Below are 14,066 nucleotides of genomic sequence, written 5' to 3' on the forward strand. Positions count from 1 at the left end.
TCTTAGTTTGGCTGGATATGAAATTCTGGGTTGAAAATTCTTTTCTTTAAGAATGTTGAATATTGGCCCCCACTCTCTTCTGGCTTGTAGAGTTTCTGCTGAGAGATCTGCTGTTATTCTGATGGGCTTCCCTTTGTGGGTAACCTGACCTTTCTCTCTAGCTGCCCTTTACATTTTTTCCTTCATTTCAACCTTGGTGAATCTGAAAATTATATGTCTTGGGGTTGCTCTTCTTGAAGAGTATCTTTGTGGTGTTCTCTGTATTTCCTGAATTTGAATGTTGGCCTGCCTCACTAGGTTGGGGAAGTTCTCCTGTATAATATCCTGCAGACTGTTTTCCAACTTGGTTCCATTCTCCCTGTCACTTTCAGGTACACCAATCAAATGTAGATTTGGTCTTTTCACATAGTCCCATATTTCTTGGAGGCTTTGTTCATTTCTTTTTACTCTTTTTTTCTCTAAGCTTCTTTTCTCGCTTTATTTCATTAATTTGATCTTCAATCACTGAAACCCTTTTTTCCACTTGATTGAATCAGCTACTGGAGCTTTTGCATGTGTCACATAGTTCTTGTGCCATGATTTTCAGCTCCATCAGGTCATTTAATATCTTTTCTACAGTGTTTGTTCTAGTTAGCCATTCATCTAATCTTTTTTCAAGGTTTTTACCTTCCTTGCGATGGGTTCAAACATGCTCCTTTAGCTTGGAGAATTTTGTTATTACTGACCTGCTGAAGCTTACTTCTGTCAACTTGTGAAAGTCATTCTCCATCCAGCTTTGTTCCATTGCTGGCAAGGAGTTGTGATCCTTTGGAGGAGAAGAGATGCTCTGGTTTTTAGAATTTTCAGCTTTTCTGCTCTGGTTTCTCTCCATCTTTGTGGTTTTATCTACCGTTGGTCTTTGATGTTGGTGACCTACAGATGGGATTTTGGTGTGGATGTCCTTTTTGTTGATGTTGATGCTATTCCTTTCTGTTTGTTAGTTTTCCTTTTAACAGTCAGGTTCCTCAGCTGCAGGTCTGTTGGAGTTTGCTAGAGGTCCACTCCAGAAGCTGTTTGCCTGGGTATCACTAGCGGAGGCTGTAGAACAGCAAATATTGCATAGCAGCAAATATTGCTGCCTGATCCTTCCTCTGGAGGCTTCATTCCAGAGGGGCACCCACTTGTATGAGGTGTCAGTCAGCCCTTACTGGGAGGTGTCTCCCAGTTAGGCTATACGGGGTTCAGGGACCCACTTCAGGAGGCAGTTTGTCCATTCTTAGAGCTCAAACACCATGCTGGGAGAACCACTGCTCTCTTCAGAGCTGTCAGACAGGGACATTTAAGTCTGCAAAAGTTTCTGCTGCCTTTTGTTCAGCTATGCCCTGCCCCCAGAGGTGGAGTCAACAGAGTCAGCAGGCCTTGCAGAGTTGCAGTGGGCTCCACCCAGTTGGAGCTTCCCAGGCTGTTTTGTTCACCTACTCAAGCCTCAGCAATGGCGGACCCCTCTCCCCCACCTACCATGTTGCTGCCTCGCACGTCAATCTCAGACCGCTGCATTAACAGTGAACGAGATTCTGTGGGCATGGGACCCACCGAGCCAAGCGTGGGATATAATCTGTTGGTGTGCCGTTTGCTAAGACCATTGGAAAAGCACAGTATTTAGGCAGGAGTGTCCTGTTTTTCCAGGTACAGTCTGTCATGGCTTCCCTTGGCTAGGAAAGGGAAATCCCCTGATCCCTTGCACTTCCCAGGTGAGGTAATGCCCTGCCCTGCTTTGGCTTGCCCTCCATGGGCTGCACCCACAGTCCAGCCAGTCCCAGTGAGATGAACCAGGTGACTCAGTTGGAAATGCAGAAATCACTCATCTTCTGCATCGATCACACTGGGAGCTATAGACCAGAGCTGTTCCTATTCAGTCATCTTGTAATGAACCCCCTCAAATAATTATTTTTAACAAGAAAGATGTTATTGCATTAAACCACTATAGACACCACAATTGTGACTATTGGTCACAATTCTGTAAAATTTAAAAATTATTTGTTCCAGTACTATAAATTTAGCAGATCAATTAATCATTAGATAACAGTTAAGTGAGATAAAATATGTGGGTACAGATACTGGATCTAAAATATTCACATATATTTCACTTTAACTAATAAAATGAACTCTTTCCATATTTGTATTCTACTAGAAATGTCATATGTAACTAGAAACCTACCTTAACTATCTTCAGTTGGCATTCAGCTAGCCCTGGACAAAATTGCCAGAAAATCTTTTTCAATTGTGGATTCAAGGCAATGAAATCTTTGTTTCCAGAATTCAGACTAAGTTATGGTACTAATGCCTGCAAATTAATATAGGGAACACAAGGAAAGGGAAGGAACTATGTATTCTAACTTGATTTTATGCCTGGCAGTAGGAGATTTGTAAGTGCTCCAATTTTATTATTTTCTTTTGAGTTGCTTCTAAAAGTCACCCTTTTAGGGATCCTTAAAGAATGTTGTCTGAATCAAGAAATATTCTAGTTGTCCTTGCTGGATCTCTAGATGTGTGAGGGAGAAAATAGGAAACAAACAAACAAACAAAAGTAATATGCTTTTAAAAAAAACGGCAAAACAATTTCTCAACTGACAGCTATCTGATTTGAAAGACTGTCAAATTAGTGGACGGACCTATTTAGAATCATCCTAATAAGCTATTCTACCTCTAAGATAGGAATACATGATTATGGAGTAAAACATACACATAGAAAGCCTCTGATATGTATTTATCTTAATGTTTATGTGTTGATGAAACCTTATGTTAGCTCTGCAAATATATTCACTGAGATAAAGAAAAGGGTTGCTGGAATTGCTAAGGTAATTCTGACAAAATATTTACTTCTACTTAGATTTTCGTACGAATTTTTTTGAGAAATTAAAAATAACTTATTCTGCGTTATCCCAGAATGAAATTACACAAGTGAATTTAGTGAAGAGAGCATAATCTTTTAATAAATACATTTTAAAATCTTGAACTACTTTAATAAAAACTTTGCCCACATGTATCACAACAAACATAAACTAATTTTGTCTTGACTACTCAGGATCATCATTTTGTATATAAATTATAAAATAATAAAAAATGGACACAACCCCAGGATTTTATGGCATTTAGGGCAATTTGTTTTAAATTTAAAACCCTGGCATACTATATTTTTGTCTGAATTTGCCTTTCCATTGTTGCTACTTTTTACTAGTGTCATTATAGAAATCTGTTTGTTTTCATTATACCTGTCCTTTAAACCCAATCCTAAATTAATAGTCCTAGGAGTATTCCTTTACTACAGGATAAATTTGATGAACTTGTTTGTTTGTTTGATTTTGGTTTCCTGAGGATATTTCATACATGTGGAGTAGATAAGAGAAAAGCCTAACATGATGTTTAAATTATTGTGGAAAATGGTGTAGTAAAAGCAGAAACAAACATGATAACGTAATTTCCTTTTAAATCAACAGATAGCAGCAATGAGGAAGGACTTTTTTTCACATGCCTGGAACCTATTCGAGTTAGCAATTACATTAATTGGCATATTATATGCAATACTTATTGAAATAGACCCCATTAATTATATTTTTGCTATGACTGAAGTAATAGTCTTTATAAAACTTGTTCAATTTATCCGTATACTACGCATTTTCAAGGTAAAGAACCAGTCAATCATGCAGTTTCCAATTCCTACTGATTGTTTCATAAAACATAGAGTAAAATTAGTTTACTAGTTTTATGGTTACCATTTTCTGTTGGGTTAATGTTTATATTTTAAATTTTAGCTCCCTTTGACAAATTAAGTTTTATAACATTTGATATTATAAACATCCAAATTATATTAGGAATTTGTTGAGCATATGAAAGTATAGAAATACTCATCACAACTTTTCCTTTAAATAGACAGCACATGAGAAATTCTATATTAATGTAAGTATAAGTTAACCTCCAAGTAATGTTTATTTTTATAGAAACTCGGGGAATAAAAGATGGAAGTTAACAAAACAACCATGCAAACTATTTATAGGGAGAAAGAAAATAGCCTACATTTGTACAAATCAAGAAAAAAATACATATAGTATTATAGAAATATGGTTTCAAAAATAACTTTTGATTATCTTGTAACATGTTTCTATAACAAATATTATGGGTAGTTATTTTCTGTGTGATTATTTCAATGACATGAAACTCACTCCTTCACAAATAAGTATATATATGAATGTAGATATACTCTTTCCTATCTTTTTCACTATTCATACACAAGCAAGATACATACATATATAAGCACTGTGAGAAATGCAGTTAAATAAAACATAGTTCGTATGGAGATAAAACTAATAGAATCTTTACATTTAGATCTTTCTTACACATGTAAGGAATAATTTAAAACATTTTTGCTACTTAGAGGCATAAATCAACTAGGTCAAAGAGTACACAACCAGTAGCCTGCTTTTTCAGTATTCTAAGGGACCGTAAGTAGTGCTAGAGTGCAATTTACCTGAGGAAGGCAAGTCTAGTGTATTCCACTGATGGATTAATTCTTTCTGATAGGAAGGTGTACAGAGCCTAACAAAGAGTTCAGATGAAGAAACTGATAAACCACCTAAGAAAAGTTTGTTGATATATTCAAAAAACTCTGAACTATGGTCTTATGTTAAATCACAGGTCCTTGGAATATGAAGATGAATTAGATGTTGTCTCTTCCCCTGGAAAGCTTATTGTAGAAGAGAAATCACAAGTAATCTAGATATTGGAATGTTATATGATAGGATAAGTACAAAACAGGAGTATGCACAGAATGAGAAAAGACTTCCTTTATTAGGTGATACTTGAGCTGAATCTTGAAAGATGAGTGTAAACCCTTTGGTGATTAGTGGCAGGTAGTTGTAGGGTAGAGTATGGAGGTTGTGGAACATAGATAGAAAAACAAAGGGATCGATGAACCCTGCAGAAGCTAGGGGACCGCACAATGGTAGCTTATAACCTGGAGACTTCAACCCTCAGCAAAGAAACACAGAGAAGAGAAGTTGATTTTGGGGTCTAACAGGCAGTATGGTTGTGGTGGTTTCTCACCTGACCAGACCATCTAGTAGGAGGTGTTATAGGAGATTTAGCATGCAAAAATGGCAGTAATTTACTCATTTTATGACCTAAGCACAGAAGATTAATTGCATTGTTTTCCAAAAATTTAAACCAGTTGAAAATAGCATCCAATTCTCTATAAGGAAAATAAGTGAAGAATAAAGCCATAAATTTCACATAGGTACTCCCAAATTATTAGTTATAAGGAAATAGCTATAGTCATGAAGTTATAAAGATACCACTAAAAAAATAATGAAGAACCTCGACAGGTTATTGTAGTTATCTTTGAGGGCACTTAATTTCTTATTATTAACTATTTTGATTAAACTAATCAACATATCATAAAATGATATTTGTGCAATTTATATTAATGGTAGTCCTGTTTAATTCAGCTCATAGCACCAAAGGTGCTGCAAATAATAGATAAAAGAATGAGTCATCAGAAGACCTTTTGGTATGGAATACTAAAAGGATATGTCCAAGGTGAAGCAGACGTAATGACTATAATTGATCAGATTACAAGTTCTAAACAGATTAAACAGGTAAGAAAACCTTAAACACTAAGAAAAGAGTTCACTCAGCCCTCAGTTGCCCTCATCCATCATTTTTTACTGTTCATATATGCAGATGTCTTTGACTCCTGGTTTTCTAATTAATTTCTTTAAAAACTTAAACTAGGTTACATGTAAATTACTCAAATGCCTCCTTCTGAAATGACTTGTATCATATTAGCGAGTTACAAGGCTAGTATAAAGCACCTTTCTGTGTTTGTGGAGGCTATCACGAAATCCATGTGCAGTGGTTAGCTTTCTCCCAATGCAAACTCTAAGATCTGTCAGGCTATGGGCGTGTAAAATAGGGCATGAGAAGTGAAGGCAGGGTGGAAAAAACAGGGCTTCCTCATAATGCCCAAAAGCTTCTTTAATCTCTCTCTATCCTTCTTCTCTACACATTAAACAGTAAAGAAAATAAAAACAAGTGATTCAGCAAATAGAAAGAAGTAAAGAAAATAATAATTAAAATAGAGGGAAACCTAGTTTGATTTTGTCATTATGCAGATGAGAAAAAAAGAGGCCAAGAGAGGTTAAATGATTGTGCCCAAAGTTCCATAGTGAGTAAGCAGCAAAGATAATTCTAAGGCCTAAATTCTAGATATTATTTTTACTTTCTAGATTGAGACAGATTAACACTGATATGTGCCCATGAGTTTGTCAGCTACATGGAATTCAATATTTACTTTACTTTTCAAGACAATTTAAAACATTTCAATGCTATATTTTATGTGCCCAAAACTTTGTCATTGAGAAATTGAACATTCAATATGTGGTAGAACACAAAAAGTATTATCTTCCTCTCTTCACCTCCTGCAACTTTAAAACTATTTTCTTATGTTTTTTATTACCTTTCCTAACCACTGATATTTAGCACTTGAATTTGGAGATACACAGGAGAAAACATGAAAAGACTTGAGTCCCTAAAATATTGTTTTATTATCCCTAATTTCTGGTTTGATTCACCTTGGCCAAAACTTCTAGTCTCTTCAGATTGAAAGCCATCCTGGAATCGCAAATTTGGGGGCTCTCACAAAGCTGCATGGGAAAGTACCTACCTATGTTCATAAAACATAGACTAAAAACAGTTTACTAGTTTTACAGCTACAATTTTCTGTTGGGCTAATGTTTGTATTTTAAATTTTAGCTCCCTTTGACAAATTAAGTTTTATAACATTTCATATTACAAACATCCAAATATATTAGGAATTAATACCACGCCTGCACTTTTCAGAATCATGACTCGCCTTCAGACGTCTCAAAATCGGGCTAGGTTATACCTCTTATCTTCTCTATCACTGTAGCTGAAGCAAAAAGTGCTACAACACAAAATTCAATTCAAACCCCTGAAAACCTCTTCATCATACTTTTCTTAAAACTATTAACTTAGGTTATAAGTCCATCAGTTGCAAATGTAAGGACATTTTATAACAGTCTGTTTTTCCAATGGGGATAACATTTCTTTTGTTCCTTAGATATTATTAAAGCAAGTGATAAGGAATATGGAACATGCTATGAAAGAGCTAGGTAAGTAGCTCTCATCCTATTTAGCATGACCATCTCTTATCATCACCACTTCAGAAAGTCAATGGTTTTCATAACTTGAGTTAATCTTTGAGGAAACTTACTCACTAATAATACTGAAGTAACTTCAACAATTAATGCAATCTTATTTTCTAGTTGAGATGGAAATAGTGTAATAGCTCTTCACACTTTCTCTCTCTGCTTCATACAACAATGAAGGCCTTTTCATTTCTCTTTAGACAAGTTGCCATGCTATGATTATGTATGCCATCATAGTCTTGTAAATTCCATTTTTTTCCAAACCAGAAATACATGTACTTTCCTTAGTGACACAAGAAAAGAAGTTATGCTTTTCCTCTACTTGCTACAGAGCTGCCATTTAAGGATTTAGGTCTTAAATGAGTTGAAATTAGAATATAATCCTGCAGAATCCTATTATATCTGCTGGGAGGCCCAGTGCCAAACATGGCAATAGCCTATTCTCTGAGTCATGCCAAGTCATGCTCCTGGCACAGGACAAATCTTGAGAGTGGCACAGTCACAACCCTACACTATAATGTTCATGTATAGGAGGACAAGAAAATTGTATACCATGTGGTGAGCTACAAAAGGACACAGCAAACCTGGAGATGAGGTCATTTGAGAGATCTTCTATGACAGATATTTACCAAGCCAGATAAGAGGTTATGATTAAGGAAAAGCCCAAATGTAGACTCTAAGGTGAAGTTTTCAGGGACTTCAGGAATCTAGATGAAATGGGCAGAAGAGCATAGATGTATGAGTCATCTAGATGCACTGGCAGGTTGAGTGGACAATGGCCTAAGATGAATGAAAGGAAGTAATCAGAAGCCGTATTTAATCACATAATCTGTAGTTAAAAATTCGGATTCACACAGATTAAGAAAATGAGTCATGAACTCCAGACACATAGGCCTAAGCAGCTTCCCAGTGTCCAGTGCAGGTAGAAAAGTATACCTGTTAATGCTAGAAACGAGGCTACCCATCCTTCTCCATGGACTTAGGTACAAGTATGACTGCTGCCAAGAAAACATCCAGCAGAACTCTGGCACTACTAGTGAATTATGATTGATCATAATGGCCCCTTCAGGAAGAGATACATTTCTCTGTGTTGAGGGCAGTATTCCATGGGTTTAGAACAGAAACATTAGCTTATTGTCCACATAAAACATTTAAAATAATGTTCTTATTTAATCTAAAAATAGTTTGTTATTTTTTAGGCTACTTAGAGTATGATTACCCGGAAATTGCTGTCACTGTGAAAACAAAGGAGGAAATTAATGTTATGCTCAATATGGCTAGAGAAATTCTTAAGGCTTTCAGCTTGAAAGGAATTATTCATAAAATTGAAAGTGCTGAAATTAATAAGGTAAGGCAAAATATTTTCAAAGCAAATATATTTACTTCATATGTAATCATTCATGACCTTGACCTTCAAGGTTACATTTGACTTCTAATACAGGCCATTTCTAAGATAGGAAAATCTCACTTAAAATAATTGTCTAAAGACAAACTCCTACGATAGACAGTTTCCTTTCTGCAGCCCAGGTGGTTAGCTTCTCTTTTATTTTGCTACAGTAACAGGCTACCTCTTTCTCTGCTTTGCTGCCAAATCAAAAGTCTGATGAATCTATTCTTCATCCTAGATTACAGTGGGTATTATTATGTTTGGGGAATTATCTGTGACACTGAAATAACACTTTTCGTGTAAAACATGATTTATGAGAACACTCAATTGTAGGGTTAGTGTTGACTATATTTCTTTTCTAAGTTACATAAATGGTACTATGACATATAAAGGACAGAAAGAATCCCAATTCATTCTGTAAGTACAAACTTGACACCAAAATTGGATATAACATAAGAAACAAAGCATAAAGCTGTTATACTTGTAAATATACATTCAAAATTTGTTGGCATGATAGCAGTGAACTGAATTGGGTAGCATATTAAATGTGTAATATACTTTATCTTGGTAGGTTTTATCTCCCCAAACAGCTGTGTAACTCACATATTAAAAGATGAAGAAGAAAAAACATTTGATAAAATTTAACCCTCATTAAGAATGTTAATAAAATCTTAGAAGACTAATAGTAGAAGGAACTTCCTTAACTTGATAAATAGGATCTATTAAAATTTTTTAGCAAACTTTGTGTTAGATAGCAAAACATTAAGAGCATTCTTATTAAAGTTAGGAACAAAAGAAGAATGACAAGTGGCATTCCAAGCATTGAATAACTATGCTGGAGGTCTTATCCAAGTCAAGAAAAAAAGAAAGAAAATTGAAAGATGAAAATTTTGGAAAGAGGAGAAAACTGCTATTATTTGTTGACTGATTAATTTAAAATCTTAAGGAATTAACTTGAAAGCAGTAGGATTAATAAAATAATTCAGTAGTGTCCAGAAATAAGAGTAATACATAAAATTATTCTCCAATGGAAACATTTAGAAAAATACTATTATATTTACAATTGCAATTAGAAACTCTAAATTCTTATCTATGAACCTAACATAAAATACATAACACCTATGTGGCAAGAACCAAAAAATTCCAACTGAATACATGTTTGTGTAGAGTAGAGATTAACAATCATTTTCTATAAAGGAAAACATAGTAAATATTTTATATTATGTGGGCTGTATGGTTCCTACTACTGCTACTAAATTCTGCAATTGTAATACCAAAACAACTACACACAACGTGTAAATAAATAGGCATGGCTGTGTTCCCCCGCCAAAAAAAAAAAATACTGTTTACAAAAGCAGATATTAAGCAGGAGCAGGCCTACAGGCAGTAGTTGCAACCCATATTGTAGAGAATCAATATCTAAGGCATGAATCATCCATAAAATAATCAGTTAATTTAATAAAACTTAATTAAAATTCACAGCATGTTAGGGAGCTTAAGGATTTTACTTGTACAATTTATTGCTCAGAAATTAATTTTTAAAAAAACAGTAAGAATTGAGAGAATTCTAGGAAGAAAACAGAGTTGGAAGTTTCAGAAATCTGTCTCTCCTTTTAGACTACAATTGCACTGGCAAAAACTGTCTGATGTAACTATTTTGGAAATCTGAATTCTATGAAGGTTTGCAACTTTCAGGGGAAGGCTTGGATGATAAATTTTGGTTAATTTCTGTCATATTTATCTCTTAGCACAGTAATAGCTACTTCTCACCCCTCAGCACCATGGCAGGCAGCTATGCGTGTGTCCTTGGAGCAACTTACAGCTTGCAAGAGCCAGATTGGCAATAAAAGACTCTGTTCTCTAAATATCTTGCATCTGTACTCTGATGACAGATTGATTACTGCTTCTAATCAGAGGAAAAGGCAAAGAGGTGGAAACCATTGTGGTTGCACCTCCTCACGTTATTGTAATCCCTCCCACTCTGGCTGAAGTGACTTCCAAAGGATTTAAAAGGCCAACACTTCCCATTTCAGGGAAAAGATAAGCAGAAGATTCCCACCAGCCCCCAATACCATTGCAAGCACCTACAGTCCTCCCTACAGAAGTATTGCACAGCCTTTCCAAAACCTGAACACTGTTTGGGGAGCTGCTGGGAATTTATGAAGCTGCTTTGCTCCAGATTAGGATCATAAGGTGTGCACCCCCCACACCCTGTCTATCCACTGTGAGCCAAACTGCTGCACCATTGCACCATCTTGACACCAGAGCCATTTGTGGAGTGTACGCTGCTCATGGGACCAGTTGCTACTGCACCCCTCCAGGCCTGGAGCTGTCTCTTCATTCCACCAAGGCCACATGAATGACTGATTGCCACAAACACAGTTGCGTGAAACTGGGGCCTAGGATCAGCTGTGGCTCTGGTCCCGCACAGAAGGAAAACCAACCCCACCACACATAATTCCAGCCAGAGAAAGAGTCTTGCAGCCCCATTCAGGACAAAACCTCTGTTGAAATGGCCTAACCACTGTGTCTCTCCTGCAACCAGGAGAGGGCCCCAAGCCAGCAAGTAGATAACACACCCCCAGGCTGGCAGAGCAGCTACAAGTGAACCAGCCGCCAAGTTAGTTGGCATGTCATGTGCATGCATGTGCCCCCAACTTGAGAGGCAGTCTGGCAAGTTTATACCTGGCAAAGTCATGGCACTACCACCACACACTCTCATAGCTTAGGCCACTGAAACACTTGCAAAATGCACTAGTATGGATTCCAGTTAGAACAAACTACATGGAGACTACACTACTGCATCCATCTAGATCCAAAGCCAATGCATTATACCCAACGAACACCCCAAGACCTACTCATGCCAATGAGTCTTTCCCTACAAAACCTACTTCATAAAATTTAAAGAGGCAATTGTTCTGCCAGATGCATAGAAATTAGTGTAGTGACACATCAAACATGAAAAAGCAAGGAAATATGATACTTCCAGGGGCGCACAATAACTCTCTAGTAACAGATATGCAAAATACCAGAAAGAATTTTAAAATAATCATGTTAAGAAAACAGTATGATACAAGAGAATACAGATGGACAATACACCAAATCAGAAAAACAATTCATGATTCAAGTGAGAAGTTTAACAAAGAACCAAACAGAAATTCTAGAGCTGAGGAAGTCAATGAATGAAATAAAAAAATACAATTGAGAGTTTCAGCAAAGACTAAACCAAGCAGAAAAAATAATTTCTGAATTTGAAGACAGGTCTTCTGAAATAACTCAGGCAGACCAAAAAGAAAGAAACAAAAACAAAGAAAGAATAGACATAATAAAAGGTAGACACCACCCAATTGTCCATTAATAGATGAATGGATGAGCAAAATGTGGTATATACATACAATGGAATTTTATTTAACCTTAAAAAGAGAAATCCTGATATATACTACAATATAGACAAATCTTGATGACTTGTGCTAATTGAAGTAAGCCAGTCACAAAAAGACAAATACTATGTGATTCCATTTATATAAGGTGTTTAGAGAATCAAAAGATAGAGAAATAGTGGAATGGTATTGCCAGGGACTGGGAAAGTTGGAACGGGGAATTATTGTTTAAAGGGTATAGAGTTTCAGTTGTGCAAGATGAAAAGAATTCTGGAGATGGATGGTGGTGATGGTTAAGCAACAGTATGAATGTACTTAATACCACTGAAAATGAAGGGAGCCTTAGTCATTTAAAATAATTAAAATAATAAATTTTTATGTTATGTGTATTTTACCACAGTAAAAAAAAAATGGGAAAAAAACAGTGAGAGGGGTGTTTGCTCTACTAAATATTATGACATGCTATAAATCCATAATAACCAAATAGTGAAGAATTAGAACAGAATAAAAAAATTCAAGGAAACAGACTTGAGTCCAATAGCAAACATAAATACACATGGTAGTCTAATATATAATATTAAGTGACATTGCATATTAGGAAGAAATGATAGATTATTCAATAAATAATTCTGAGATATTTGAAATTCATATGAAAAATATAACATTAGATCCATACCTCACACCATATAGAAAGAAAAACTTCCAGATGCAGTAATGAGTTAAAATTGCCAAACTCCTCCAAAAAAGCAAAGAAGGAATACTTCCAAGCCCATTTTATGAGGCTATCATTATTCTGCTATCAAAGCCAGATAAGAGCACTACAAGAAAATTATAGACCAATATTTCTGATAAACATACATGCAAATATTCTTAACAAAATATTAACAAACTGAATTCAAAAACACATTGAAAGAATCATTCACCACAATTGATCAAGTGGGATTTATTTCTGAGATGCAAGGACTGTTTGACATACACAAATCGATAAATGTGACACACCACATTAACAAAATTAAGTATAAAATAATATGATTGTCTCAATTGATATAGAAAAGGCATTTGACAAAATTAAGCATCCTATCATGATAAAAACTCTCAATAGATTAGGCATAGAGAGAATGTATCTCAACACAATAAAGGCCAAATATGATAAAGCCATTGCTCACATTATCCTCAATGAGGAAAAGTTGAAAGATCAGAAAGAAGAAAAAAAAGTCCACTCTCCCCACTTATTTTCAACATAGTACTGAAAGTCCTAACCATGGCAATTAGGCATGAGAAGAAATAAAAAGCATCCTCATAGGAAAGAAAGAAGTGAAACTGTCTCCATTTTCTGATGACATGATCTCTTATAGAGAAAACCATCAAAAACTTGTTAGAACTAATAATTGAATTTAGTAAAGTTGTAGGATACAAAGTCAACTATACAAATGTTATAATGAAATACAAAATATATCTATATTCTTGATGTGAGAAAAGCTTTTCTAACCCACTTACAAAGCCATATATATGTATATATATATAAGTTTTAAGAAAGTAAAATTACCATGTAAAATTACTGCATAAAATGTAAAACTTTATATATTGAAATATATTAAAATGAGGTTAAAAGCAAAGCATGGAAAATAACATTTGTAACACATATTACACACAAAGTACTGATAGCAATAATTCCTAAAAGTTTATAGAAATCAATTTAAAAGGGCAAAAAATCCTGGAGAAAGTGAAAAAAGGATATGAAAAGTATTTCACAGATATATAAACAAAATTTACAATTAATGTTTGAAAAGATATTTGACATCCCTAATAATCAAAGAATAGAAGTATTTTCTTTAGTAAATAGAAACTAGAGAAATAGAAACTAAAGATACCAATTTTTTTGCCAATTAAATCAACAGTGATGGGCAAAAACTGTTATTGCTCAATGCTAATTAGGTTATGAGAAAATAGACATAAATATGGTAGACTAAAATGTAAATCAGCACAACCATTCTGGAGGGCAATTTAAAAAATTCAATGGCCCTTCATGCTAAAAACTCTCAATAAACTAGGTATTGATGGAATGTATCTCCAAATAATAAGAGATTTTATGACAAA

At 35.0% G+C, this 14,066-nt stretch overlaps 1 protein-coding gene across 1 annotated transcript in view; it reads left to right on the forward strand.

Moving 5' to 3' along the window:
* Window positions 1–14,066, forward strand: part of SLC9C1 (solute carrier family 9 member C1) — a 138,676-nt gene that overhangs the window by 82,000 nt on the left and 42,610 nt on the right. The window contains 4 exon segments of the mRNA XM_017887792.1: window positions 3,477–3,662; window positions 5,481–5,630; window positions 7,115–7,166; window positions 8,402–8,550. Of these exon segments, the coding sequence (XP_017743281.1) occupies window positions 3,477–3,662; window positions 5,481–5,630; window positions 7,115–7,166; window positions 8,402–8,550 (537 nt within the window).

This window comes from Rhinopithecus bieti, unplaced genomic scaffold (genome assembly GCF_001698545.2).
Source record: "Rhinopithecus bieti isolate Rb0 unplaced genomic scaffold, ASM169854v2 scaffold_17936, whole genome shotgun sequence".
Lineage (NCBI taxonomy): Eukaryota > Metazoa > Chordata > Mammalia > Primates > Cercopithecidae > Rhinopithecus > Rhinopithecus bieti.